At 40.5% G+C, this 26,602-nt stretch overlaps 1 protein-coding gene across 6 annotated transcripts in view; it reads right to left on the bottom strand.

Moving 5' to 3' along the window:
- Positions 1-26,602, bottom strand: part of LOC308403597 (rho guanine nucleotide exchange factor 28-like) — a 46,713-nt gene that overhangs the window by 10,349 nt on the left and 9,762 nt on the right. For 2 of the 6 annotated variants that reach the window (XM_080893154.1, XM_080893155.1), the window contains exons 5-29: positions 25,242-25,425; positions 24,061-24,262; positions 23,684-23,759; positions 22,391-22,437; positions 21,743-21,836; positions 13,860-13,981; positions 13,290-13,672; positions 11,391-11,565; positions 10,871-10,982; positions 10,585-10,665; positions 9,747-9,789; positions 7,197-7,286; positions 6,488-6,611; positions 5,449-5,593; positions 5,132-5,187; positions 3,814-3,871; positions 3,151-3,289; positions 2,404-2,534; positions 2,175-2,315; positions 1,559-1,809; positions 1,359-1,484; positions 1,142-1,259; positions 554-808; positions 387-463; positions 94-272 (exon numbers count right to left, since the gene is read on the bottom strand). In XM_080893154.1, coding sequence (XP_080749280.1) covers positions 94-272; positions 387-463; positions 554-808; positions 1,142-1,259; positions 1,359-1,484; positions 1,559-1,809; positions 2,175-2,315; positions 2,404-2,534; positions 3,151-3,289; positions 3,814-3,871; positions 5,132-5,187; positions 5,449-5,593; positions 6,488-6,611; positions 7,197-7,286; positions 9,747-9,789; positions 10,585-10,665; positions 10,871-10,982; positions 11,391-11,565; positions 13,290-13,672; positions 13,860-13,981; positions 21,743-21,836; positions 22,391-22,437; positions 23,684-23,759; positions 24,061-24,262; positions 25,242-25,425 — 3,409 coding nt within the window. Of the gene's footprint in view, positions 1-93; positions 273-386; positions 464-553; positions 809-1,141; positions 1,260-1,358; positions 1,485-1,558; positions 1,810-2,174; positions 2,316-2,403; positions 2,535-3,150; positions 3,290-3,813; positions 3,872-5,131; positions 5,188-5,448; positions 5,594-6,487; positions 6,612-7,196; positions 7,287-9,746; positions 9,790-10,584; positions 10,666-10,870; positions 10,983-11,390; positions 11,566-13,289; positions 13,673-13,859; positions 13,982-18,484; positions 18,762-21,742; positions 21,837-22,390; positions 22,438-23,683; positions 23,760-24,060; positions 24,263-25,241; positions 25,426-26,602 lie in introns of those variants that run through there. The other 4 variants (XM_080893157.1, XM_080893156.1, XM_080893158.1 and 1 more) reach the window with 4 other exon arrangements.

Raw genomic sequence — 26,602 nt, 5'->3', positions numbered from 1 at the left:
AATTTGTGACAATCGTTAACACACATTAACCGGACCTACACATGGCGTCTAAGCTGCACAAACACCCTAGGTTTGACTTGTGCTTACATGTACCTCTCTACAGCTTGTCGAATGTGTCTCATCCATGCATTCCTCTCCTCTCTGCTGGTGGTATGAACTTCATACATCTCTGGCCCCGCTGAGGATGCAGAGATGAGAAACATCCCTCTCTCTTCATTGGCAACTTCTCTGACGATGAGCTTTTGTAGAGGGATTACTGGAGGCTTCTGGTCCTGTAGGTTGAACCAGATTGGTTAATAGACAGAGACACATGGACAGACAGTTTTAATCTAGTTTCTTTGATTTAAAAGATTTCTTTTTTTTCAGGGGGAGGGGTTGATATTTACCACAGCAGCAAATATGAAGCGCTGATCTTTCTCTTGCAGGAAAACTAGAATGTCAGTGAGCAAAAGAGCCAACGTATCTGAAAAGAGAAGTGTGGACACAAATAGTTTGATTGTCTAAAACCTAAATAAACAACACATCATAGATCCCGATATGATTTCATATCCACCTTTCAGACGTCCTGTGGCTGTTTTCCAGTAGACCAGCCCTTTGTGCTGCAGATCCCTATGTTTGCTGTGCAGGTCTTGTTTGCGAAACACCTTGCCATTCTTAAGCTTGGCAAAGCTTTTGTTCTCCAGCCGGGCCAGCACTTCCTGAAGCTCCTGAAACTTCTCATATTTATTTACAGTCAGGTCCACTGCTGCAACAACATCACGGATCTGAGCCAGGGCAGTTGACAGGTCAGAGTGTTCTATACTTCCCTCTACGAACAGAAACAATAGCCAGAGGTCATATGAATAATCCAATTTGGAAAACAGCTTTTCAATAATGCAGCTTTTTGTTACGATCTCTTAACTGATAACAGACAAATAAGCAGCATTAAAATGTATTAAAAAAGATTTCCGTTTTAGGTCTTTAAATCAATAATTTTTTAAGAAGTGGTTTAAAATGCTAAACTTTTAGGCCAACATTTTGTTATGCAATCACTAAAACTTCCTCTTGCTTTTCATTTGTTCTTCTCCTTTCAACAAATATGCAACAGACTTAACATTTGCATATCTGCAGTTTTGCACAAGTCACAGTAGAGTAGACCCACCCTTGGTATAATGTAATATCCTCTCCAGCAGCACTGGGTACTTGGTGATGCGCTGAGTTACAAGCAGGATAAATTCTGGGACCTCTCTTCGTCTGACCAGCGAGTTATTGCTCTGTTGCTGTGAGAGACAAAGAATTTTAGCTGCTCAAAATATTTAACTGTAATATAACTAATTGAAAAAAACAAACAAACAGTGGATCTGGATTCAGGGGCTTACCCTGACAAAGTTTTGAAGTTTCTTGTTCTGTTGCTGTAGCTCTTTGAAGACGTTGACAGCTTCGATGTGGTGACTGCAGAACTCTCCATACAAGTTTTTCATCTTCTCAGCATTTTCATCTGAGAACTGAGAGACACTAGATGCTGAGCACAGACGTCCATCTGAGTATATTTATTTTACATAACTAAATATCAACTAACCTGCTGAAGCAGTATATCTCCAATCCTGTGGATGATGTAATTTTGGGAGTTCTCTGTTTGGGTTTCAGCCTGTCTGCGTTCCTGCAGAGCTCTGAAGAGGTTCCTGTGGAAGACCAGCAGGGGATCCAAACAGGGGAAAATCCGGGCCACACAGTCCCAATCCAGCTGCAGCTCCTCCAGCATGCCTCTCCTGAACACCTCCGACATGACCGTTAGGGTCTGGATATGGTGCAGCTCGGTCTGCATCAGCTCTGAAAGAGAACAGCCGAACTGGGTAAGGGATACTGAAATATCTGGCAGGGTTTATGTTTCAAACTGTAGATGCAATGTTTAGTTTGGCAAAGGTTTCTCACAGGCTGAACAGAAACCATCTGCGCTTCACAGGATTTTGATATGTTAACACACAAAGGTTGACAACACTGGTGGTACAAGTAATAATGAAACACATTTCTTTGGAAACTGCAAAAAAGTTAGCTTTTCACTCAGCCCACAGAATCCAACATAATCAGCTATATGATTACAGATGCTGGTTGTACAGTATACAGTGCTTTTATATAAAATATTAAAACAGTATTGTTAATTTATTGTTAATTCCAGGCCGGCTGGATTTTCTCACCATAAATAACATCCTGGCGTTTGATTGTGTGTCTGTCGTGTTGCCTACAAAATTCGGCAGTGACTGCAAGACTCCATGACTCTGCTTCAAGTCCCAGCAGGTCAGCGGACAGGTCGCCCAGTAAAGGAGCATCAACAGTATCTACATGAATGAAAGTGATGAATAGCGTCTTATTTCTGGATCACTATTACAACTGATGCATGTACCAAGCCTCTCTGTTCTTCCTCACCTTGTGTGGTGATTGGCAGGTCGATGGCTGGGGGAGTCGTTGTGACTGGTGTCCCGTCATCAGACAGTGAGCTAATAGTGCAAGTTGGAGCAGCACACTCAGAGTCCGCACCTGCTGAGTCACTCAGCCGTCTGAGGGAAAGAGAGCCAGGTCAGAAGAGCCTGTGTGAAAATCTAGGTTTCATTTATTTTTAGGCATACTAAAATAGAGTCTGCTTTTTGGAAGTCTCAATTGTGTCCATCCATCCGCTTCCGTTTATCCTTTTCAGGGTCGCGGGGGGCACTGGAGCCTATCCCAGCTGTCGTAGGGCACAGAAGAATACATTTTTTTTAATTTCCAAATGTTTTTTCTACTCCTGGATCTGTGTGACATCAACATGAGGGAGTATCCCCAATGTGGTCATCTCAGATAGACAGCTCTGACTGGGAGTACAGAAACCCCATCAACCTGTTGTTCAGACCTGTTTGTCAGGGCCAGCCAATCAGAAGAAAACTGGCTTAAAGGGAGGGGAAGCTACGATGGCTTGTTTCATACAGTGGATGAACTATGGACGAACCTATAAATCATGGAAAACATCTCTAAAAGAATATGAGAGTAAAAACATGGAGCTGGAAATAAGCATAATAGGTCACATTTAAAAGTAAACAAATTGAATTAAAAGACAAAATGAATGCAGTTCATTCATTCTTAATGCTTTTTTCATACCGGTGGTAATATTTTTCTTTTCCCAGATCATAACCAGCCTACCTGCTGTCTGCAGAGATAGAGAGGCTTTTAGTAAGTGGTGCGACTGTTTCTCTTTTTTCTCTGTTCATTGTTGGAAGCGAAGAGGACGGGCAGGAAGAAGAAGAGAAAATGGAGGATGGTGGGTTTTCTTTGACAGGGTCTAAAAAGGAAGATCAAAAGGAGGAGAAATACGTCATACACTGGAAGCTTTCCCACTCTAAAAATAAATATTGCGTGTTTGTTTAGTATTCAGATGTTTTGTTTATATCTATGTAGTCACTGCTATAAAATTTACAGGATCATTAAACTGTTATAATCTTTCACTGTTTAACTGCAGTTTGATTACAGTTGTGACAATACATTGCAGATGTTGACACCTCTGTCTAATACCAAGCACTCAAAGAAGACAGAAAGCTTAAACTGAAGAAATAAAATGATCATGTTAGTGCAAATAGAGCACTCAACCCGTGTTCTCATGCACACGTAAACACAATCCAGACCAGATCCCCCACTGAGGTAGATTAAAATTTAACTTTTTCTTTTTTTTAAACAGGAAAGAAAAACAACAGAAGAGGAATGACGAGGGGTGAAGAGCAATGGCTTACTTATCTACTACAGGACAAGGGAGGACAGGTGAAAACTAAATGAATCAAAGACAAAGGGAGGAGCAGTGGGGGCACTCACTCTGCGGGAGAGAAAAGGCCTTGTTCTTCATCAGCAATGCATTCCTGTCTTGCAGTTTCTGGAAAGATATAATCATATCGCCACCAAAAGTTGTAAATCTGAGTGTTTTTGCTTTGAATAACAGGAGGATGTGGTTGTAATCACAACAAATTTAGTCAAAACTGGAATCAGTTAAGAGAAACATGCTGGGAGATATTGTACTTATGCATGACTAATTTGTGATATCAACACATTCCCAGAGTTCCTTTGTCACCATGTCCAGGAATTTACTCTTCCTGTGGAAAAAAGTACCCACTTTCACTCTGCTCGTCTTTACTAAAGTAACTGACTACTTTTTCTTTGTTTTCCTTCTTTTCTTGCATTTTGCCCTCTTTAGACAACAAAAACAGGGGTGATAAGAGACACAGGAAAACACAAAGGGAATGATTAAAACTAGATAACTAGCTACAACACAGTAACAGACTGAGTGACAGATTTCTGGTTTAGCTAGCATGTACTTAAATGCAATCTGTGGATTTTGGGTCCAAATAGTGCTACACAACAATGTTTTTAGGAGTGTTTGTGTGCACATGTGGGCAGTGGTTTGACACCATTCTGCTAGCTGACATTGAACACAGATGTAAATAATGAACGCAAAACAACCAGTATAAACACGTGTTTTACATACCAAACGTGTTTGCTAGATGTAAAAGTAAATGAATGTGTTGTTTAATGCATAGGGCATAAAATCTCTTTCTACAGCATTGTGGTCTGTTCAGGTAATAAAGGATCACTACAGTGATGGATAGTTTACAAGTTAACATCTGCAGCAGAAGAAAAGCTGTACTTACAATCCAGAGTGTAGGTCAAGCTTTAGTAATGTCAGAGCCTACAGTTTCCATAACACCATCTATAACATAACAAACCTTTTCGTTCTCATCTATTTATACAGGCTGACTAGTGCTAACTGAAAGTGCCTGACCTATTTTTGTAAAACTGACCTCATCCCTGGCTGACTGTGTAAGCCATACAGAAACGGACAAAGACTTTGTCCCCAAGAAGTCAGCTGACAAATGAAAACATGCGACATTTAAAAAAAAAAAAAAAAAAAGAGGTAGGACTTTATATTCTGCCAAATATAAAATAACAACATTGTTAACTATGTTAAAACAGCACATCAAACATGAAGCAGTCTGTCACCAGCAGCTGTTTCTTTTTCTTTTTTTTACATTTGTGAAGCTCTCTGGCTTGACTTTTTTCTTTTGTAAAACTATTTTTAAATCAATAATCTTGCTTATTTGCTCTGAGCGCAAACGAGGTGCATTGTGTTAATGATTACCTTTGCACAGGCTGCAACAGACTCCCGACAGTTCTTATGAACATTCAGTAAACAGTCTGCAGACAAGCACATATAAAATGTCAGTTAATTCCATGAACTGAGTTATTACAACATATGTGAATCCAGTATCCAGATGGCAGACAAACTGTTGTTTGTCACTAGAAATGTTTACTTTATGAAAGAAAAAAAAAATGACTTCATGTCTTATACTGAACAAAACATCACAGCAGCACGTGCAAAGAGATTTAAACAAATCCAAAACAGTTCAGCCACCACAGGACATAAAACAACATCAGCACTGACAGTGTAATACTTACTGGAGCACTGCAACAGCTCCTTCCCAGAAACAGACTTATCACAGGCCACACAAAGAGCAGGACCAGATGGAGACACAGGAACAAACTGATGACCATTAGGAGTGACTGACTTCTCCTTTCCCTCCTTCACCTCTTTACCCTTCACCTGAGAGGCAAATGATAGATATTTTTTAAATGTGCTCATTCAGCTGACAGTTATTGCAGATAATGCCATAATAACATGCAAAGCAGGAGAGTAGAAATAATATGACTCATTGCAGCAGGCAAAAAAGAGGCTTAAAGCGGCCATCTTCTTGCTGAAAAACACCTGTTAAAGTGAAGTTAGTTGAGATAAAGGGGCCTCTGAGTGAGCCTTTTTGTTTACTTTGTTAAGGTCCATTGGGACTGCTGCTGTTATGGTGCTTTATCATTAGGGGGCACTGGGATGGAGGGGAGGGGGGTGTCCTCAGTGTATGCTGCGATAGAAGAATGTTTATTATCTTTTGAAACTTTGCAAGGAGGTCTAGAAAATGTGTTTGTTTTCTGAGTCTTCATGTGCATTGTGTTTCCGTAAATATAGGGAAACACTGTCGTTAAAAACATGCACATCCTTAAAGACACGCACATATGTTCACAAGATTAGGAGTGCAGCACAGAATGTGTTTTGGTTCCCCATGCTGTGTGTGTGTGGAGCGGGGGTCTACATGTTATGTAAGAGAATATTTTCACTGTGTCTTGTTGCTAAGACCTGAAGAGAGAGAGAATTTTCTGCTTCACCAAATAAAGACTTGTGCTCAGACAATGGCCCCCCCAGCACAAGAATTCCGACCTGGCATGTCTGAGATGTGGTAAACTTTTACTGCACTGCTTTTAGAAGCCTTTAAGCCGTGTGTGTGTGTGTGTGTGTGTGTGTGTGTGTGTGTGTGTGTGTGTGTGTGTGTGTGTGTGTGTGTGTGTGTGTTTTTTATCGTAACCTTTAACTGTAGGCATTTTTAATGACATTTGAGTAGATCTGAAATCACAGCCAGCATGAATTAGAAAGTCCACTGCACTGTCTCACCTTAGTCTTGCTGCGAGTGCTCGACATCCTGCTCTTGAGGAAGCTGAAGGTCCGGCTGACTTTGTACTTCTCTGACTCGACCTTAGATGGGATTATGTATTTATCCCAGTCCTCATCCTCGATCCTGTTTTAGTGTAAATGCTTTAGTCAGAGGTCATTACAACTCCTCACTGCAGTACTACCATCCAACATGCACACACTAACAAAAAGACATCATAATTTTAGTAGTTTAATAGACTAAAGAGAGCATAAGAAGGTACACTGGTATCATGCCGGAATGAAAGAATGTCCAGACAGTCTTCCAGGACCCCTAGTCTACGGATTATTACTCTTCACAACATGCTCGGCATGCTTGGAAGTCACTATGGACTCTAGTGCATGCTATTTATAGTATGACCTTGCCAAAATGCAATTAATACGTGTCATCTATTTTCAGCGAGTTATGCTAGTTACATTGGGCATTCTAGGTGAAAGGCAACAATGACAGAACGTAAAAACAAACAACCATGCATTATCACATCAAACCTACAGCAGCCACCCGTCATAAGAAGTGTTAATATAATCTGCTTCTGCAGATTCCTACATCATCAGATGCAGCTGGGAAAAAACCTACATGGTTAATGGATGAGCTTGGGAACGGTCGCACAGCGGGGTTAAAATGACTTAAGCCACACATGCACATGTGAGGCCATTTAGGTGAATAACATACTCTTTGAGGAACTCTGTGAGGGTGAGGTGTTCGAGTGGTGCGCTGCTCTCCTCCTCTGCTGACTGGGCCCGCTTACGGAAACCCAAAACCCTGCATGGATATAAAGCACCTCAGGCCAAGTTGTTGTGTCTCTTCTCATCAGGTAACTCAAAATGCCAATAATATTCTAAAGTCTACAAGTCATTCCTAGAACAGTGTGGGAATGGAAAATTAAGATAATTACAGGTTTTGCAATGAAGAGTTACACTGGTGTTTGTATTATCTGCTATTTTTAGTTGAACATTTAAATATTAACCAGCGCTTTTTGGGCAGTGGTAGTTAAATCAGATGGATTCTGATATCGTAAAGGACAAAAACAGTTGGTGAGTCTAATCAGGTTGGTGTGGTTATATAAATGTAATTTATCCTAATACAATAATCTAACGGTGTAATATAATTTGATTGCCTAATATGATCTTCTACAGTGTTTCCTCTGTTAGCAATGGTTGTTAGAAAACAAAATATATTAGCACATGATGAATTTATGAGGCAATGAGATGAAATCGATGATAAAATGGATATGGATAGAAGCATTTCTTAAATGAAATCAAAACAAGCAATGTTACTACAGTGGTCCCCAACCTTTTTTCTGCCCTGTCAGATGGACACAAGAGCCCCTCATCAGCACCACGTATAAATGTGTTCATTTGACCTCAGTTTAACCTGGACCAGGACTACTTTTAGCTTATCAATTACCCTAACCCCATTCAGCTTCCATTCAGGCATACATAAGCCAGGGACATTTTCTATCACATGGGATCACGAGGACTAGTAGGCTAGATTAGCAAACTATCTCAACCATTTTTCCATAACTACCGGCGTACCATTTCAACTATTTACTTTAAATAGCAGCTACTTCATTTAACTGCTATCCATTATGTTTAGTGACCAGTTTCAAATGTTTATTCATTGTGTTTATTTATCCAAGAGCCTATCTTATAATCTCGGCTATTTATTTAAACTGTTAGCAAACAATTTATATAGCTGACAACACTTTTAGCTAATAATTTTCAACCCTTTATTCATAATTTTAGCTCACTTTTTCATCTGCTTTCTAGTTATGTTTAGATATCATTTTGAGCTTTTTAGCTACTGATTTAAACTGTAACAGCCATATTTTCAGCTACCTGTTTTAAAATCAAGCTACAGTCACGTCAAAAAGAAGGTTTCCAAACAAGTCTATGCAGAATACTGAGTGCGAGTACATCCTTGCAAGAATTTGAAGTGAAAAAGTCCAGTTAATTTTTTTCCCCAAACTCCTTAGACTATATCCTTAATACTTCCATAGAAATTAAGAAGAAGCAGCAGCCATGTGCAGCTACTTATGATCAAATAGTGCAGGACCTGGTTGGACTGATCATCAGCAAGTGTGACCATCTCTATAAAAGAAGTTTTGTCAGGTGTCTCACAACACAATGTCACAATCTTCAGCAAATTCTCCCCAAAGTCAGGCTGTGCAATGATCAGAGAAACTAAAAACCCAAATTATACATTTTAAAGTGACAGTACTTTTGCGTGGGAACTAATTATTTGTGCAGGGTAACAGTTTCCACACAAATATTAGTAAATGAGACCCATTGATTCCAAGCAGAGCAGCTAATATACAAAAAGGATTGCTGAAAAGGAAAAGAATCAAGGTGTTGCAACGGCCCTGTCAAAGTCCAGACTTCAACCCCAAAGAAATGCTGAAGTGGAACCTTAAGAAAACTGTGCATAAACAAATAACTGCAAACTTCAATAGGTCAAGATTCCTCTGCAACAATGCGAAAAACTGCTAAAGTCATAGAGAAAATTATCACTTCAAGTTACTGCTGCTAAAGAATGCACATGGGATGTACTCCGTTTTCCAGAAGACTGCATAGTCTTTTTCACATGACTGTACTTTAACCACTTTTCACTTCTTGTTGAGATAAATGATTAAAATCTATTTTAATCAGTTCTGCATGTATTTTGGCTCTGCATGCTGTTTAGCTTTGATTAGCTACCCTGGGAAGCACTTGTACACAATGGTTGGGAATCCCTGCGTTACAGAGCAGGAATGTTAAGCAAATGTTAATTCATAGTAACTGTTAAAATCTCTATCCAAGATAAATACTACAGTATGTGCATGCTTCCCTTTCAACATCACTGATGTGGCCTAGAATTTTGCAAAATGTTTGTGAGGTCTGACATACAAGAAAGCCCCGAGTTTTACTGTTTGCTCAGGGTTATTTTGAGGTTGTAATCAGAGAATATGCTGGCCCCAGCCTCACAACAGGAAGCATGTCACATCCTGTGCACTTAGACACCAACCACAGGTTTAAATCTAGGAAAACACATACACACACACACACACACACACACACACACACACACACACACACACACACACACACACACACAGACCCCCATGTAAACCAATCACTAATCACTGGTCAGCACTGTTGCCTAAAAAGGGAGGAACCTCTGAGCAGGACCCTACACAGTTGAGTGGTTCTTGCCTGAGCTCATGAAATGACACACTGGCTTTACCTCTTTTCTCTGGGCGTCTCAGTCAAGTTGAATGTTCTCTGCTCTGTAATCGACAACAAGGACAAGCATATCAGTATGCCAGACATAGATGTCAATACGGTGCATAGATCCAAAGTGAATCAGCAGAGAGGGTTAAAAAATCTTCCCCATTTAAAATTGAGTCAGAAACTAATATAGAGATCATGGAAAGAGTCTGGAGCCAGCAAACCCCTACAGAGAAAGAACAAACACAGCAGCAAGTCTTGCCTCGAAAAACCAGATGATAGCAACGATGGAAAAAGGAAAAAAAACAAAGAGGAGAAACGCAACATGTACCCAAATGGAAGAATAACAAAAGCTTCAGGACAGGAACAATTCTGCTATTAGATGATCTAAAGGAGATCTTCATTCTTCCAATGCCCCAGTCCTCTTTTGCTCAGTCATTTTTTCTATAAGGCAGGAGAACTACTATTTTATTACAAAAAAAAATCTTAATTAGTTTTAGAGAAAACTGTGCATGTAAGTGTACCAAAAATTAAATCCCACAGAAGATGCAGAGCTGCACAATTTATGCAACAATGACAAACATGTTTTTTGTTTGTGTGAAAATATCTGGAAAAATCCTTTTACAACACAAAGTGTAGTAAAATGATTTTGCTTCTCACGAGTTCCTATTGCAGATTTTTCAGCTTTGCATAAATATACTTTTTACAGTGTGTCATAAAAAAGTTTATAGATACCAGATATGAATTTTAATTGTGCAGCCCTGCCCCATGGTTCACCAGAAAGAGACTGAAATGCTTTTTTCCGACCAGCCCGTAGTATTCAAGCTGTTGCTCGACGTCTTTCTTGTACTTACTAACTTGGTTGAGACGAGATAGGGATTTAGAAAGAGATAAAGCCTGAAGTAGAGAACGACCGCTGCTGTTGAATGCTCCATCTACACAGGATAAAGCATGACCTTTACTTACAAACATCCTCACAAGCAGATCTATTCTGAAGCAAAGCTGACACAGATATACTTCATGGAGCTTCAGCTGATTTCTGACACCTGTCTGGTCTTCCCACTGTTGAACATGTGGCACATTTGTCCATTCAGCTGCCTCTTGGGAACTATCGGGGCAAAGGGGGCAAAGTTCACTCACCTTCTTCCAAATCAGTGATTGTTGCATCGCGGTTTAGCAGTGGCCGTGACGGCTTTGCTTTAGGGGAGGAGTAGGAGTAGGAGCGAAGACGGACCTCAGCCTCCTCTGGGCTCTAGGTGAGAAAACAAATCACAACAGTAATTAGAAGTTCACAGATTCAATCCTGTGAACAGCAAAATCAGAGTGCATCAGAAACCTGCAGGACAAACAGACCAATAGACTCTGCCCTTTCGTCCATGTTATTGAGCTGTTTATAGTCTGGGCTTATTTACTAAAGATTGTAAGGTAAAGCTGTCTCTTTTGTAATGCTTAGCATACACTGTATGACATGGGTTTTTCATTTTTTCCTACTGAAAAATTGATGATTAATTAAAAAAAACAGAAGACAATCAAGGAAAATATTCAAATGGAACAAAAACTGTGTCGAGGATATTATGGTGACTTAATAAGACACATTTTTAATTCATAGTTTATACAAGCTTATGATAATGTTTTGTGAACCAGAAGGGAAGGGGTATACCTTGGTTGATTTGTGCGTGATGTCGGATTGCGCACGACTGAAATCTGGAGAAGCGTCAAAAGAGTCTCTCTCTTCTCCTGAGCTAGAGCGCAGAGTGGACTGTTGCCTTATAGATGAGGATGGGTAGGAATGTCCCAGTATGTCCTCCTCTCCACTGTCACACTCTAGACTAGGGCTGTGCACAATCATACACACACACGGATTTAAACACACACGTGTCTAGGTTAAGGTCCTGTCATTCGCTAAAAGTGACTGACTGTTAATACTTTACTCCACATTATGTTAAGAACAAAATAAAACTGGCTATAAAGATTTACTTAAAAATCCTACTGACAGTGTAACTCTTGGCATCACACATTCACATTTGCAGAATATAGTTGGAGACAAACTGTATTCCGACACCTATCATAAACCAGAAAAATGTGCAGAACCATAACAACACCTATTCTCATTGAAATACTAATAATAAAGTGTGCAAGGACCATAACATCACCAGCTGCTCAGAAGCTCAAGTAGGAAGGGCAAGTTTTAATTCTAAACTGCAGCATTCCACAAAATAACACACTGGATCCTGATGAGCTGTAATATTTTGCAGATGGACCTCATGACCTGTGAATCAGCCCATCAACCATTGATTTTCTACCACTTATCCAGGGATGGGTTGCAGGGCAGCGGCTTAAGCAGTGAAGCCCAGCGCTCCCTTTCCCCAACCATCTCCTACAGCTCTCATCCACAGAAACCCAAGGAGTGTTCCCAGGCCAGCCAAGAGACATAATCTCTGCAGCGTGTCCTGAGTCTACCTTGGGGCTTCATTTCAGTACGACATGCCTGGAACACCTCATCCTAATCAGACGTGGAGGACTAGTGGTTCTACTCTGATTCCCTGCCAAATGACTGAACTTCTCACCCTATCTCTAAGGCTCGAGCCACTCTTCACAAAAAAATCATTACAGACACAAGAAAACCTGTATCTGGATTCTCATTCTTCCATTCCAAGAGACCTTCAATTCCCACCTCCAGCATTCCGAGGGAAGTGGGGATATTGAGTCTGAATGAAGGAGTCCTTTACTTTTATGGCGCTGCTGTTTATGGCATCCGCAGACTTAGCTTGTGGGATGCCGGAGGCAGCTGACAGGTAGGTGGCAGTAGGTGAAGAAAAATTTGGGTGCGGGAGGAGTCCATTATGTTCAAATCAAACATTGATGTTGACAGTTCTTTTGCCAGACTCTGCATTGCTAAGAAAAATGAAGCAATGTTCAGCAACTTCAGCATGCTTCCTGCCGCTTTCCACACCTTCACTTAAAACAATGCAGGGGAAAAAAATTATCTTGCTGAAATTCCAAGCAAACTGGAGTCTGCTGTCTTTGTATGGATTAAATGGAAGACTGCTTATCATCCAAGTCAACAAAACCCCACAACACACTTCACAACACACAGTCTGTTTGACCTGCTCCCTTCAGGTAGGAGGCTCCGGTCTATTCGCACCAGAACCTCTCGCCATAAGAACAGTTTCTTCCCCTCTGCTGTTGGACACATGAACAATAACCGTATGACTGTTCCCACCACTAACACATGACCCTATGCTGTGTTCACTGCATCATTCCATGTTTGGCACTGATCACCACCTGCACTCATGTATATATCTATCTACTTAGCACTTTTAATTCCTATTCTTATTTTTATTTTCATGTCTATTTTAGCGTAATTTATGACAGTATGTCTGCACTGAAGCACTGCAGCAATTTCCTAATGTTGTAAACCTGCCCAACATTTGGCAATAAAACCCTTTCTGATTCTGATTCTGATCTGATTCTGAAGTGGGTCAGAGTGATCTTTAACATAATCTCAATAGAAGAAATAGTCTAAACCTTTTCAAGAATAACTGCAATTGTGTCCTACCTCAGGCCTCGGCTTGCCTCTGTGAAGCTGCATCCTCTACGACTCAAAGAAGGAGAGCGTGGCAAGCCTGTCTGCGGCTGACGCTTGTGTGCTTCCTCAAACAAACGGAGGGCGGAAGCCAGGGGCGAGGAAGGAAAAGATGGGGAGGAAGCGAAAGGACAGGGGGGGGAGACAAGAGGGGACTGCTCTCTGTGGTTCTCCAGGCCAGAACCTTGGATTCCCCTCAGCCTGTTGTGGGGTGACGATAGGCACCGGCTCTGGGAGCAGTTCCCTGAATTAGGGGGAGTCACAGAGAACGAATCCCAGCTGGAGCTGTCAGCATGAGATGCAGGGCTGACCTCCTCTTCCCCTGGAGAGCGGTATTTAATGTCAGCATCGTCCACCTGGAAAAGAAAAGTGAGAATGCAATGAGACCCCAAACTGTTCCACCAGATGATTTGCAGCTCATCCAGTGAAACGATTCACATCTTATGAGCAAAGTCTGTTGTTCATGCGCTGTTCTAAATTATATCCCTGTCGTAAACTGCATTTTACCTAATGACACTGTATAGAAAAACTTGAGCAACTCACCTGATCCACCAGCATGGCGTTGGCATACACTTGGTCTTTGCCGTGTATCATCGCTGACAGTCTGGCAGCTGCAGCCAGTGTTGGAGACGAGGCCTGGCTCTCCCTTATGGACTGGCTTTTCTCTACAGAGAGAGAAGAATGCACAGAGAGCCGGGATTTTTCAATATTACATTTAGTTTCCACAGCAACACCAAATAACTTCTCACAAACACGGGAAGTGACATAGACATCCTGGGCAGTTGCTTGTCATTGTTCAGGACTAAGAGTCTCTATATGCGTTTGTGTGTGTATGAGTGTGTGCATGTGTGTGTGTGTGTGTGTGCCTCTATCTGAATGGCTCTTTGCACACACGCGTGAAAGGGCGTGCACGGAGTCGAGAGTACACATCTGTAGGCTTGTTTCTTCTCCACCCTGCCTTCGATGCAGTGGGTGAGTGGAAATAACTCCTGGTGAGCACACAGTAGCATTGAGAGGAATCCTTTCAACACAGAAGAGCCACTGTGAGCAGCAGCCTGGTTTTACTGTTAAACGGGGAAAAACACTCCTGCTCTCAAAACACGCAAAGCTCCCTCTGGGATGTTGCTCTGTATAAAGCACACACACTCTCCACAACTCAGTTTCTTATGAAGTATTTCAGGTTTGAAAATAACCGATTCACATAAACAAAGAAGGTAAAAGTTACCAGTAATACTACACATAACAATAAACCTTTGGTAAGACACTAATGGGCATATTATCTTTTAAGAAAGTTTAAATGCTCTATACAAACTAGTTCTTTACTAATAACAACAACAATAAAATAGTCATTATTTATAGAGTACTATTAAAATGCAACTTAAAATGATACTGGCAGCAAAATAAACACATAGGTCATAAAATCATAATTTTTTTACACACAAAAAAAATGTATATAAAATGGTTAGCATCAGATAAAAATGCTCAAAAGCTATAAAACAGCTAGAAATCAGGTGAGACTGAATAGTCAGCTGCTGCTTTTAATGTGAAAAATAACCACAGTAACAATTATTTTCAAACTTACTTGCGAATTCTGACTGCTCATAAAAAATCTCTATTAAACACTAACCAGGTACACTGACTTTACTTTTTTTAATATAGTTTTTTTTACTGCTACTAGATAACCATCAGCAAAATGTGTGTTTCTGCCAGTGTTAGGTAATATTACTTTTAAAAGTAAAATGCTTAACAAGCTACAAGATTATTGTTTTACTTTCTGTTAACTTCCTCAAAGTGAAGGTTTCTCTTTTCTATGCCATCTCGCTAGGTGAACTACACATGTGCACAAGTAGCAGGAACAGGACAAAAAGAGCACAAATGTTTCAGCGATTGCCTTTTTTGATTTCAAAGCATCAAAGTGAAAATGGGACGTACAGTAAAATGATTGGTTAATCGCCAAAGTAAGTCAATTTATGATTACTTGAACTGCGAAACTACCACCATTACATTACATTACTTGTTAACAAAAGAAAAAAAGTCATCAGTCTGAAGAAAGAAAACTTGTAGAGGAATTTACATTAAGCTGAAGATTCAACAGAAAAATCTAATCACACCAGCAGCTGGTGCATTTCTGGTCGTAGTAACCAGAAGAGGAGGTCTCATTAACACAGTTACATTATTAAGCTAATAATGACATTCTCACCTTGCCGTGACCGAGCTTTGCCTCCAACAGTGTCTTTGGCACTGCTGTTTTAAATCTCAGCTCATCAAGCAGTTATTAAAGCAAGACTCAACATTCTTCTTTTAAAGTAAATCAATAGTTTATCCATTGTGTCCAAGCTGCCAGCACTGCAGAATAATAATAAAAAAGGCATTCAGCAACTGTAACAGTGAATAAATCAAAGAAGAAACTGGCTGTGCTTCCTATATGCTGCAAGTTAGATAAATATGAGAGGCAAGAGGGAGCTGAGCTAACACTGATGAGGACACCAGATGATTCCCATTACATCCATGTTAAACATAAACGAATTAACCGAAGTTTAAGTACTGCAGCATATACAGAGACGACTGCACATCACTCCAGGACAGCCAAAGTTTTTATATCTCTCAGCGAAATTCTTACATTTTTACAACCTGATTCTCCATTGTTAAAAATGTCTGGATTCTCTTAGTTTCACCTGAAGAGATTATACTGTATATGAACCTCAAACCAAATTCACTGTACCTGCGCAAAGTCACATAAAACTTTCTGCTATGTAGAAAAGGATTCGTTTTAGTCCAACATCAAATCCACAGAATGGGGTTAGATTCTGGATGTGGGTCAAACTGCTGTTTGAAAGCAGATATAATTTCATATAAACCTACTTTAGGGACTTGACAGACAGACCTAATAGTTCAGGCTCTGGGCAGGGTCCAAAGCCACAGCTGGCTGCTGTGGCCTCAATCATTCACACACCTCTGACCCATAAATTCTGGCTCAGTGAACATTACTGTCGGGCAGTGTGATCTGTGTTTAACATTAGTTAACTGGGGGAATAACAGAAGCAGGGTGTTCATATTGCCAACAAGTTACAAAAGCAAAAAGTAATTCGTCCTGCTGGAAAAGCTGTCTTTATTCCCGAGGCAGAGTAAGCAGTCAATCAGCTGTGACTTGAAAGGGGATTGTTTTTTTAAAGAAAAGCAGAGCAGTATGCGGATCTATTTATGTAGGATTTCTGCTCGCTAAAAGTAAAGCTGAAGTGATGTGATATTCAGAGCATGTCCCTTAGTGAGAAGCAACCGTATACAGTAGCAATGCCTAAAGTAGCAGCAGCGAGAAAAACAGAGACCGAGAGAGACTCTATAGCAAAACAGACAAAGACAGCAGTCAGTGCCAGGTTTCCAGACCAGGGCAGTTAAACACAGAGAGTGACCCTTCAACCCATGCACACCCCTGGGAGAGGGAGACCGAGGTAGGCAGGATGAAGAGGAGGGGGAGGCAGCGCAGCCACAAGGCTTCTTTCTCAAGGTTCACTCCTTTTAGAAGCTGTAGGGCAAAACATAAAATTCAAGATAAACATACAATAACAATGATTAATCGTATAAACACCTAGGCTTGCTTATTATAATTATAAATGGATTATTTGTTCATGCTGTTCCTTCTTTTATGATGTAACTTGCTTTACAAGGACCACACTAAACAGCTGTCACTTTGATGAGAGCTGAAAGTAAAATAACAAGCCAAGTCTCAAAGAATCACAACAGGAGGTCTTATTACCTTATAAAAATAGGGGAGGCATTTATTTAACTTTAGTGTTCGGGACTTTTAAATCATTAGAACAATTGTCCACCAACATCCACAAAACCACTCTGAGTTATGACACCTGTGGTCAAACATCCCAATCCAAGCATCACAGGCCCATTGTATTTACAGGAAAAGGTGAAGCCAGAACGAGCCGTGCAACTCTCAGAGCAAAGAAATAAACGTCTGTCTGTGCGCACCTGAAATCACATTTCACTTTGCAGGTGTATTGTTAGACCAGAAAAAAAAGAAAGTCGAAATCGAGTAGAAGCAGTTCAGTTCAAAAAGTTGATGCAGTGCCACCGTTTCTGTTCCTCATTGAGAGAGCATGGGCCAGCAGTGTGTATAAAGCTAGCCTGTGTCAATCACAATTACAAAGCAATAACATAGATAATCTTGCAGAGGTTTATGGTGAAAGATGAGGAAAAGACAACTGGAGCTGAGCCATGACACAGCCGTGGCAGTAACATAATCTTTCCCCGTGTCTGTCTCTCTGATCCTAACTCCCTCTCTCTTTCTCGCTTCTCCCAACAAACACAGAATCACTTGTACATAAGCAACGGACTGTTTAACCACTCTGGTTTAATCATGCACTATTTTTAGCATTTAATTTAACTCTCCCATGACTAACAATGAAATAACAAATTTTTATGCCAGGATGAAGTATTAACCAGATTTTGGTTCCGTGCCTGATAATAAACCAATACTCAATTCAATCACAGTCACTCTTTCACTGACACCTAAACAACCAATTAGAGCTATCAAGTGCAGTTCCCTGAGGCTAGGGATATGACCGCACATATTAAACAGTGGGCCTCCCATTTGCACTGCAACCTAGCAGTCACATGAGGCCACGACTTCTCAGCAGGGTTTAGATGCACACAACAGTTTGAAGATGGCGAAAGCCCCAAACCACTCAATCAGCCTCGAGTGGACATCTGACATTCCCCAACATACTGTCAGGTATCAGGTTACATCACTGGTAAACATGCAGTTAGCTCTCTCTGACAGACTCGGTGCTGCAGTGGATGTCTGTGAGTAAGAGTGTGTAATGGGAAAAGTCTAATTTTAACTTTATTGTTCCACAGTGAATGGTGAAACATGCCTGCCAACAGGGCATTTAGAAGTTAAGTCCTGAGTTTGCCAGAAGAGCTGCCTGTGTTTAAAAAGTTAACATTTTTCACTTAAAAATGATTCCACATGTTTTTCCAAATCTTTTTTGTGTCTGTCAAACACTGCAGACATCAACATGTCAGAAATGTGTTTTAAGGACGTCAATGACAGTGAAGTGAAAAGTGAATTAAGATTTGTGGACACTCGCAGAACTATACCTGTCAAAGCGACAGAATAGCAAAACTACTTTTAAATATGGTTTTTAATGCTGCGTTACCTTTTTTCCCCATCTTCCGGCGCATCCTCATCTTGGGAAAAGAAGGCCAGGAGTAGTTGAAAGGGCAGTCGGAATCAGAGTCCATGAGTTACGATCTTATAGAAAATCTTCATCCGAACAGTTCGATGTGTGTGATGAATAAATGAGCAGTTACGTCTATTCCCACATGGCTGAACAGACTGCGGACTAGCTGTAGCACTCACTCTCCTTTTTTTTCCCGGAGCCCTGCTGCAGACACTCTGACACTTCAGGAGTGAGCCAGCATGTTCCCCTCTGTCTCCCCCAACCACCCCTCCCCCTAAACTACTCCCCTTCCCCCTCCACAGCTCTCAACCAACTGTCCAGCAGAGCCGGGGCTGAACTCTTTCTTTTTGAGTTTCCTCTCTGTCTGCTCTTCTTACATCTGAGCAAACTTTTAGGTAACTAAGTCAGTCTCTGCCTTCTTTGCTCATATACCACACACGGTCATGAGAAAGAGGGAGCGAGATATACACATGCTGACAGCAACAGAGGGAGGAGGGTATTGACAGCTGAAAGGAGGGACTGAGGAAGGGAGAGAAACAGTCAAATATAGGAATGACTTTAGAACCGGCAGCGAAGAGAAACATGAAGCCAGACTGCTTATTGAAAGTGAGTCTCAGACATGATAGAAATCATTAACCCTGTGAGTCCATAACTGTCTCGGAGAGATACCAGGCTGCATAGCTGAACACTACCCAGTTAAAAGCACTGGCAATTCATCCCAAATATGCCTAATGCCATCTGAAGAGAGTCCTTCTCAATCACTCCATTCTCTCGTTCTCTATATTTTAGCATGTCAAAGCCCAGCTGAGAGGGGAGGAGGGACTGCCAGGTTAGCAGCTTCTCCATGGAGACAGCACAGAGAGCTGCTGCTGTTTTCTTCATCCATGTTTCCTCCTCTTGCCAAACTGCAGGAGTACAGTGCTCCAATTGCATCAGCACAGATACAAGTGAAGATCAGCAAAAAGGATGGTAAAGAGGATTTACAAGACAAACTGGACAATGGCACTGTGAAAAGAGGTCAAGCATGGGTTTACAAATGCACATAAATGAAGGAATGTGAAAAACAGAGAGAGAAAAAGGAGATGAGATGGGTTTTGCAGGCAGAATATACGCGAAGAGTAGAAAAAGAGGTACACTGTGACTATAGAAAGTTTCTGTGTATGTGCATGGGGAGGGGTGATGGAGGGTGTTGGCACCGGGCTAGTGAACATTAATGCTGCCTTTGTGGGGTCTGTGTGAGGTTTAATCCTTTTTTCCATTCTCCAATTAGATCCCACAGTCGGGGTCGCAGACTCTTCTCTGCGCTCCTGGTGCTGCACTTATCGTTTGTTGACACCCTGCCAAACTATCCATATCATAAATCCCTTTCTCTCACAGTTTCCCCCCTATTACACACACACACACATAAACACACACTGCTTTAACACTCCTCTGCTCTCCTTTCCCTGGAGATCTCAACAAGCTGCTGGAAAACTGCATTCAGCAAAGCCCTGGCAACCCCCATTCAACCACAAACACCCCCTTTTTACTTCCCTATACCCCTGTCCCACTCAGAGCACTCTTCCCTACTGAATTCTTCCAATCAAATACACAAGTGAACACACACGCACACAGAAACTTCTTCCCTCTCCTCAACTGTGGAGGAGAGCAGCGCTCCTCGGGATGAAGTGGCCTTTGCTATTTGTTCGCTAAACTCACATTAAAATGCTGACCTGGAAGGATGTGATGGGGAATGGTATGTGTATTTGTCTGTATGTAGGCATTTGGGTGCAAGAGTGTGTTTTGGGTGGGGTATTTAAATATCGGGGGCATTAGGAAGGCAGAGATGGGAGAATGTGTGACTGAAGAAGACAAACAGTCCTTTATCCCTCTCAAAAAAATCCAAATTATCATATGAATCTTGAAAAGAGTAAAACCTTAAAAAAAAAAAAAAAGTTTTCTATGTACATACAGTCATGTCAAATAAGTTACAGTAATCTGAAATGGAGACAGGAAAGATGACATCAAGAAGATAGGGGAAAGATGACAGCTACATTCAAAATTCCTCATCCCTAGCTGAAGCGCTGGATACACAAGTTCTGTCTGTGTACTCGATGACGCATTCGCTCAACGTATGCAGCCATATTGTTAGTGTTAACAAACAGACCAGAATCACAATATAAGCTTCACTACTTCACTAAAAAATGTAAAAACCTTCTAGCCACTCACGATACCTGACAGGCCTGGAATGTTTACTGAAGAATTTAAATTCTTTAAGGGTCAAATGAGCACCTTTATCCCAGAAGAATGGCATGTATGAAACCTGAGTCATTTCCAGTCTGAGCTGTGTTCATTCAAACATAACCCACTGAGGGGAAACTTGTGCAAAACATCATTCAAGTGACCAATATTATTTGATCTGAGCCACAGAAGGTGATTTAAGGGGTCAAAAGAGGGCAGAGGGAGGCAGACATCACAGGCTACACGAAAATGATGAAGAGCTTCCACTCAGCTAACAAACACAGAGAAACATGCACACAGAGGACAAAATGGCTTAACCATTTAGCATAAAAAACTACACTCACCACAGGATGCTAAGATTACAGATGTTCAGTGCCAAGTGTTATAAAGTCTGAAGCCTCGGCTTGTCACCACAGCATTCTTACACTGAGGCATCAGTCTGGTCTGCAGTAATACCAGCCAATTATTAACCCACAGGATGTTCCCACTCTCAAATCCTTCCTCTTGCAATCCAGGAGTACATCAGAGTGAAGCCACCTTCAGCCATTTAGTCAGGAATTGGCTTGGTTTGTTTCTGGTCTCCTGTCACTACTGGCAGAAGCAGGATGACTCAGGATGAAGTGTTCATTAAAAAAGAAAAAAGAAAAAAATCCTGCTCGGTTCAACAATAACTGTAAACACAGAGTGACACGACTAAAAAAAACTTCAGGGAGAGGGGGGCAAGACAAGCCAGGGGCCTGAAATGTGATCCTATAGTCAGCGGGGACAGTCAGCAGCCATAGATGATGGTTAGAGTTCCAAGTTCTGTTCAGGAAAGGAAATGTTTCCTGCAGTTTGAACTCACTCAATAATTTGAAGCTACTTGGATAACTTCCTATGAACATAACAGCACCTAAAACAACAGTGATCGATTCCCGTCTGCACAAAAGTTGATGTACCACAAACTCTACAATTAAAACCACAGCTAAAAACGGACTTCTAAAAAAACAAAATTACTTTGAAAGAAAATCTTACCAGAGTCAGACTGTGAAGGCTCGTCTTCTTCGTCCTCCTCATTCAGACAGAACATCAGCGGCTCCTCGTATACTTCGGAGTAGAAACTGGGAACCTTTAACGAAACAGCATGCACATTTCCAGCATACCACAAAAACCGAAAAAAACGAGTAGAACTAAGTAAAAAAACACCAGTGTTTGGCGAGTGCCTAGGTGTGTGAGACAGATCAATTAGTTAACCATCTGTAACACATTAAACTGTTCCTACTGGATGACAAGAATCATGTGCACACACCACACCTCTCAAAACACGAAACACACACTTGACCGCTCACAAAGTCAGCTATTCAGTGGTGTGTGCAAGGTGCCAAATCCAGCACCTTGACAATAAGAGTGAAAAAAAACAAACAACAACTGTGGAGCATTGAGAAGCAGACAATGCTCCACAGTTATTGTAGCAGTGCTTGCCACTAGCTGGTACAGATGTTCATGGAAAGTGAATAAGTGTGTTTAAAATGCCACCTGTAATAACATATTCAGGAAAATTGGAAGGAACGCCTCTTGTTGCACGGAATTTGTCAAGAATATTCGGATCATATTGTAATCCATAGACTTGTACGCATGTGAATCCTTATAAAAATGTTTTACTGCCGTGCGTTAAATACTTACATTCTCTTCAACGGCAGAGTTTTCTCCATTTATGTCAGGATACAGTGCTGAAAAAAAAGACAACATTTTCAGACACAGCCATCAAACTTCAAAAGAAACACAAGTAAGCACAGATGCTTGCCAGTTTTTAATGATCCCACGTAAACGCAGGTTTTTGTTTTCTTTTCATAAACCTGGGGGATTTATTTATTTTTACTGTGTGGCCTTGATCTCCATTTTCATTTAATTACCATGTTCATCCTAGATCAAAGGGCACGGTGTATGATGGCTTACCAGTAACAAGGCAGAAATACATGGAAATTAGTGTTTGGGTGGTTTGATTAGTGGCCTTGGGTGATGTTGAAAAATGAAGGCAGGATATGTAGCAGAAGTGGCCCATAAAAGATAGATAGGCTGGAACAGAGTTTCAGAGAGAAGAGAAAAAGTAGTGCCAGAGCTTGAGAGACAAAGACAGAGGGACAAAAAAGAGAAGGATGAAATATTTCAAAAATAAAAACAAAACTAGCTCAGATACTGTCAAAGATACTGTCAATCACACTAGTGATGTGGCTTGGGATCTCAGTGGAATATGCCAAATACTAGTGGGTAAACTGCTTTAAAATTCCCTACTTAATGTCCACAGGCCTCATGTAGGGAATTTTTATAAGAATTTTTATGCCATGCTGAGTTTTCCTGTAGCACCAGGAACAGGTCAAAGTTTTTATTCATCTATTTAAATATCCTTAAATATCCACATTTAAAAACAAGGCCTACATCAGATTTGAAGGACTCTTTATTTTACTGAGCTTCCTTTACATCTGCTTGATGAAGTAGTAAATCCATCCTCTACTCTTTATCCAAATCTACCACTGGAAGGAATGATTAAGCAGACTTGCCCAAAACTTCCCACATTTTATTTTATAAACAAAATATCTTCAACTACCTTGTTTTTTAAATGATTATGTTTGATGAGAAATACTTTTAAGCAGAAAGTTTTGAAGTAGACTGTTGTTATTGTTTTTAATTATTTCCCTGATAACTGACTAACGATTGATCATCTATTCAGCAAAGAAATGACAAACCACCACCTTCATACAGTTGACTTGTTTTTTGCCATATCTTTGCAGTACCCACAAAGCCCAGATGAGGGCAGTCAATTTCTACTGAAGTCTGCATGACACCACAGTGTGTAGATTCAATACAGTGAAAAATAGCAAATCATCTCAACATGAAAGAGGAGAGCTAAGACTGCATGGTTTAGTTTAATCAGGCCTCCAAATCCCACAAATCAGACAGATTGAATGTGTATGATACCACTGTCTGCAGGATCATCCACTAGTTCTTCCTTCCCTAAGATCGTCTCCACCCGCTCCCTCCTTAGTGCTTTGATCTGTAGGAGAAAAAGCAGCATTTAAATCAAAAGATTCGGTAAACTGAGAAAGTATTGTATTTATGGGTTTTGATTTTTCTGTTTAGTTAGTTGCACACCTGCTACCTAACCTTAATTTAATAGTACCTTTAAGAACCTTGAACAAAAAAAAAAAAAAACATCCTCAACAAAAGCTTAATCTGTAATTTTTTTTGTTTTGCTTTTATATAATTGTAATCAACTACCTTTTTCTAATTTATTCTTGTGTTTACAAATATCACCTTTACAATCTTTACGACCATCATAATATTGTTCTGCTCACCCCTCTGAGGAAGTCCTCATCTCTCAGTCGCTCTCTGAGAAGCAGGATGTCAGCATGTCGGCTCTCCTCCGAGCTCCACCTCAGGTTTTGTCTGACAGTCAGAGTCAGGTTCCCCATGTCATGACAGAACCTAAGCAGGCGAGATCTGTCTGCCCACACCTGGGAAAGACCAGCGGGAGGTGTAGCTAGTGGATTGGGTGGGCTGCAAAACAACAGAAAAAAATATTAGGCATTAGGGTTGATATTTCGAATACTGTTTTTACTATTTTCCCAAACTTCTTTAACATATTGCATATCACATTTACTGTCATTAAGTGCATATGATCTGGTCTTGTAGGCAAAATAAATTAACCTGTAAGGGTGTGGATCCAGTTAGAGGTGGAGTTTTCAGGTAACACAAACAGGTGACATATAATAACAAAATGCACTTCATCACTTCAATATAATCACAGTATTTTGGAAATTTAGAAATGGATGGATAGGATAATAGCAAACATAAAACTGGGTTGTGTATATAGTTGAAGGAAAGTTTTCCCTTAATGTGGAGCTGTCATGGTTCTGGGTCCGTTGGACCCAGCAATTGAGTTCATTATGTTTTCGTTTACTTTGGCATCATGGATTATTCTTCATGTTTCTCTGGTACTTTGTGTTTCAGTTATCTTGGTGTTTTGTTTTCTCATTCTCTTGTTGTGATGATGATGATGTTTATTATTAGAGTTTCATGTTTCTGTTATCCATGTTTTAGGAATTGTGGTTTCATGTATTATTTTCTGTCCGTGTCTTTTAGTAGTGTTTCCTGTTTTATTGTGGAAGTCGTTGTCTTAGGTTAGTGTGTGCAGCTTTGTTCCCCCCTGTCTCGTTAGCCCTGATCTCTCCCAGCTTTGTTTCCCTCCTGTTGCCCATTCCCTCATTACTACCCTGTGTATATAAGCCCTGTGTTTTCCCATGCTCTGTGTCGCGTCGTACCCTCAGAATTTTATCACCAGCAATAAAGCTAAGGTTCTCAGTTTCAATTCAGTCTCAGAGTCTCGCATTTGGATCCTCCTCTCCATCCGCCTGCACACAGAGCCCTGACAGGAGCACAGGAAACTTCTACCCTGAATACACAATGTTTTATCAAAACAGTCATTCATTTGTCAGAGTCTCTCCTGGAAGCACCTCGTTAAAGTTTATAATCTTACTTGGAGAGCAGCTCCAACAGTTCAGTGTTGCCTGCTGTCTGTGCCAGCTGCAGCGGCGTGACTCCATTTTCGTTTGGCAGATTGACAGCCATCAAACCCCCAGGCTGGCAAAGCAACAGCTCTGCAAGTCGACACATACCCCATCGAACAGCTAGGTGGAGGGGAGACTCTCTGGGACAGTGCTCTGGAGAATAGGGAGAAAAATATATTACAATTTTAAAAAATGACATCTCTGAAGACATGAAAGAATGCAGCGGGATCCAAGACAACTGCTTAACCAGGAGGAAACTAGCATGTCAGAAATCTGGATAACCGTCTAATTAGGATAACTATCTGAACTGTCACTAACTGATTTCTATTCTTACACAGCACTGGATCCCTCTGGTCCACTGACCTATTTTAAGGCAACAGAAGCCTTTTAACAAGATCGTGACAACAGACAGTCTACAAATGTGACGACTTCTTAGATTTGTGTCTGCCATTTAATGCAGTCCGACAAGATTTCTATCTGTACCAGATAAAACTGCTCCAGCCGAAAAACATTTTACTCTCTAACAAGTTTTTTTTTTATCTTATTACTATACCTTAAAAGAGAGAATAAGTTTACATTAAAGTACGTTAGTTAACTCCGATATAAATTACAAATGCTGTCTGAAAAGAATAAATTGCAGGAAAAATATACAAATATAACAGAAGCAACACTTGGTATCACTTAAAATTGTCATCTCATCATAAAAATGGTAGTTTTTTTTTTTTTTTTTTACATTGTGATACCATACAGTTTGCCCTTTTTACTGTAATGGGTAGCTGTGTAAAGATTAAGAAATACCCGCAGGATGATGAGAAATGAGTCAAGCTCTGTGCAAGAGCACTTAAACTTCAAATAATTCAGGACTGTATCACCTTTTCAGAATCACAATATTTCTAAGCTGACAACTAGGGTATTTCCCTTTACAGAGGATAAAACATACTTTAGAGAAACTAAACTGAAACTTCAGTCCCAAAAGTAGAAATAAAGAGAATACACCTGTGACTTCCAGTTATACTAACTAAAGAAAAGGTTTTTATAAAAGAATCAGAATGGTCCCATGTTTAGTTTTTCTCTTCCTTTTATACTTTGATGTTTCTATCACGATGCATAAGTGCATCATGGATTTACATGGGTTCACACTGAAATAAATTACCAGCGAAAGTAAAACAAAAAATAATTATTTCAAGATTTTATACTTTTAAAAGAAGAAATAGTAAAAACAATAACTAAAAATATCAGTTTTTATATACTTGTAGAAGTAATGAGAATGAGTCACAGTACAACTAATTAGGCTGCTGTGAGCTTCCTCCTGAAATAATGCCAAAGACGG

This window comes from Rhamphochromis sp. 'chilingali' (genome assembly GCF_963969265.1).
Source record: "Rhamphochromis sp. 'chilingali' genome assembly, chromosome: 10".
Classification (NCBI taxonomy): Eukaryota; Metazoa; Chordata; class Actinopteri; order Cichliformes; family Cichlidae; genus Rhamphochromis; species Rhamphochromis sp. 'chilingali'.
This window is presented reverse-complemented; position numbering and strand designations above follow the sequence as displayed.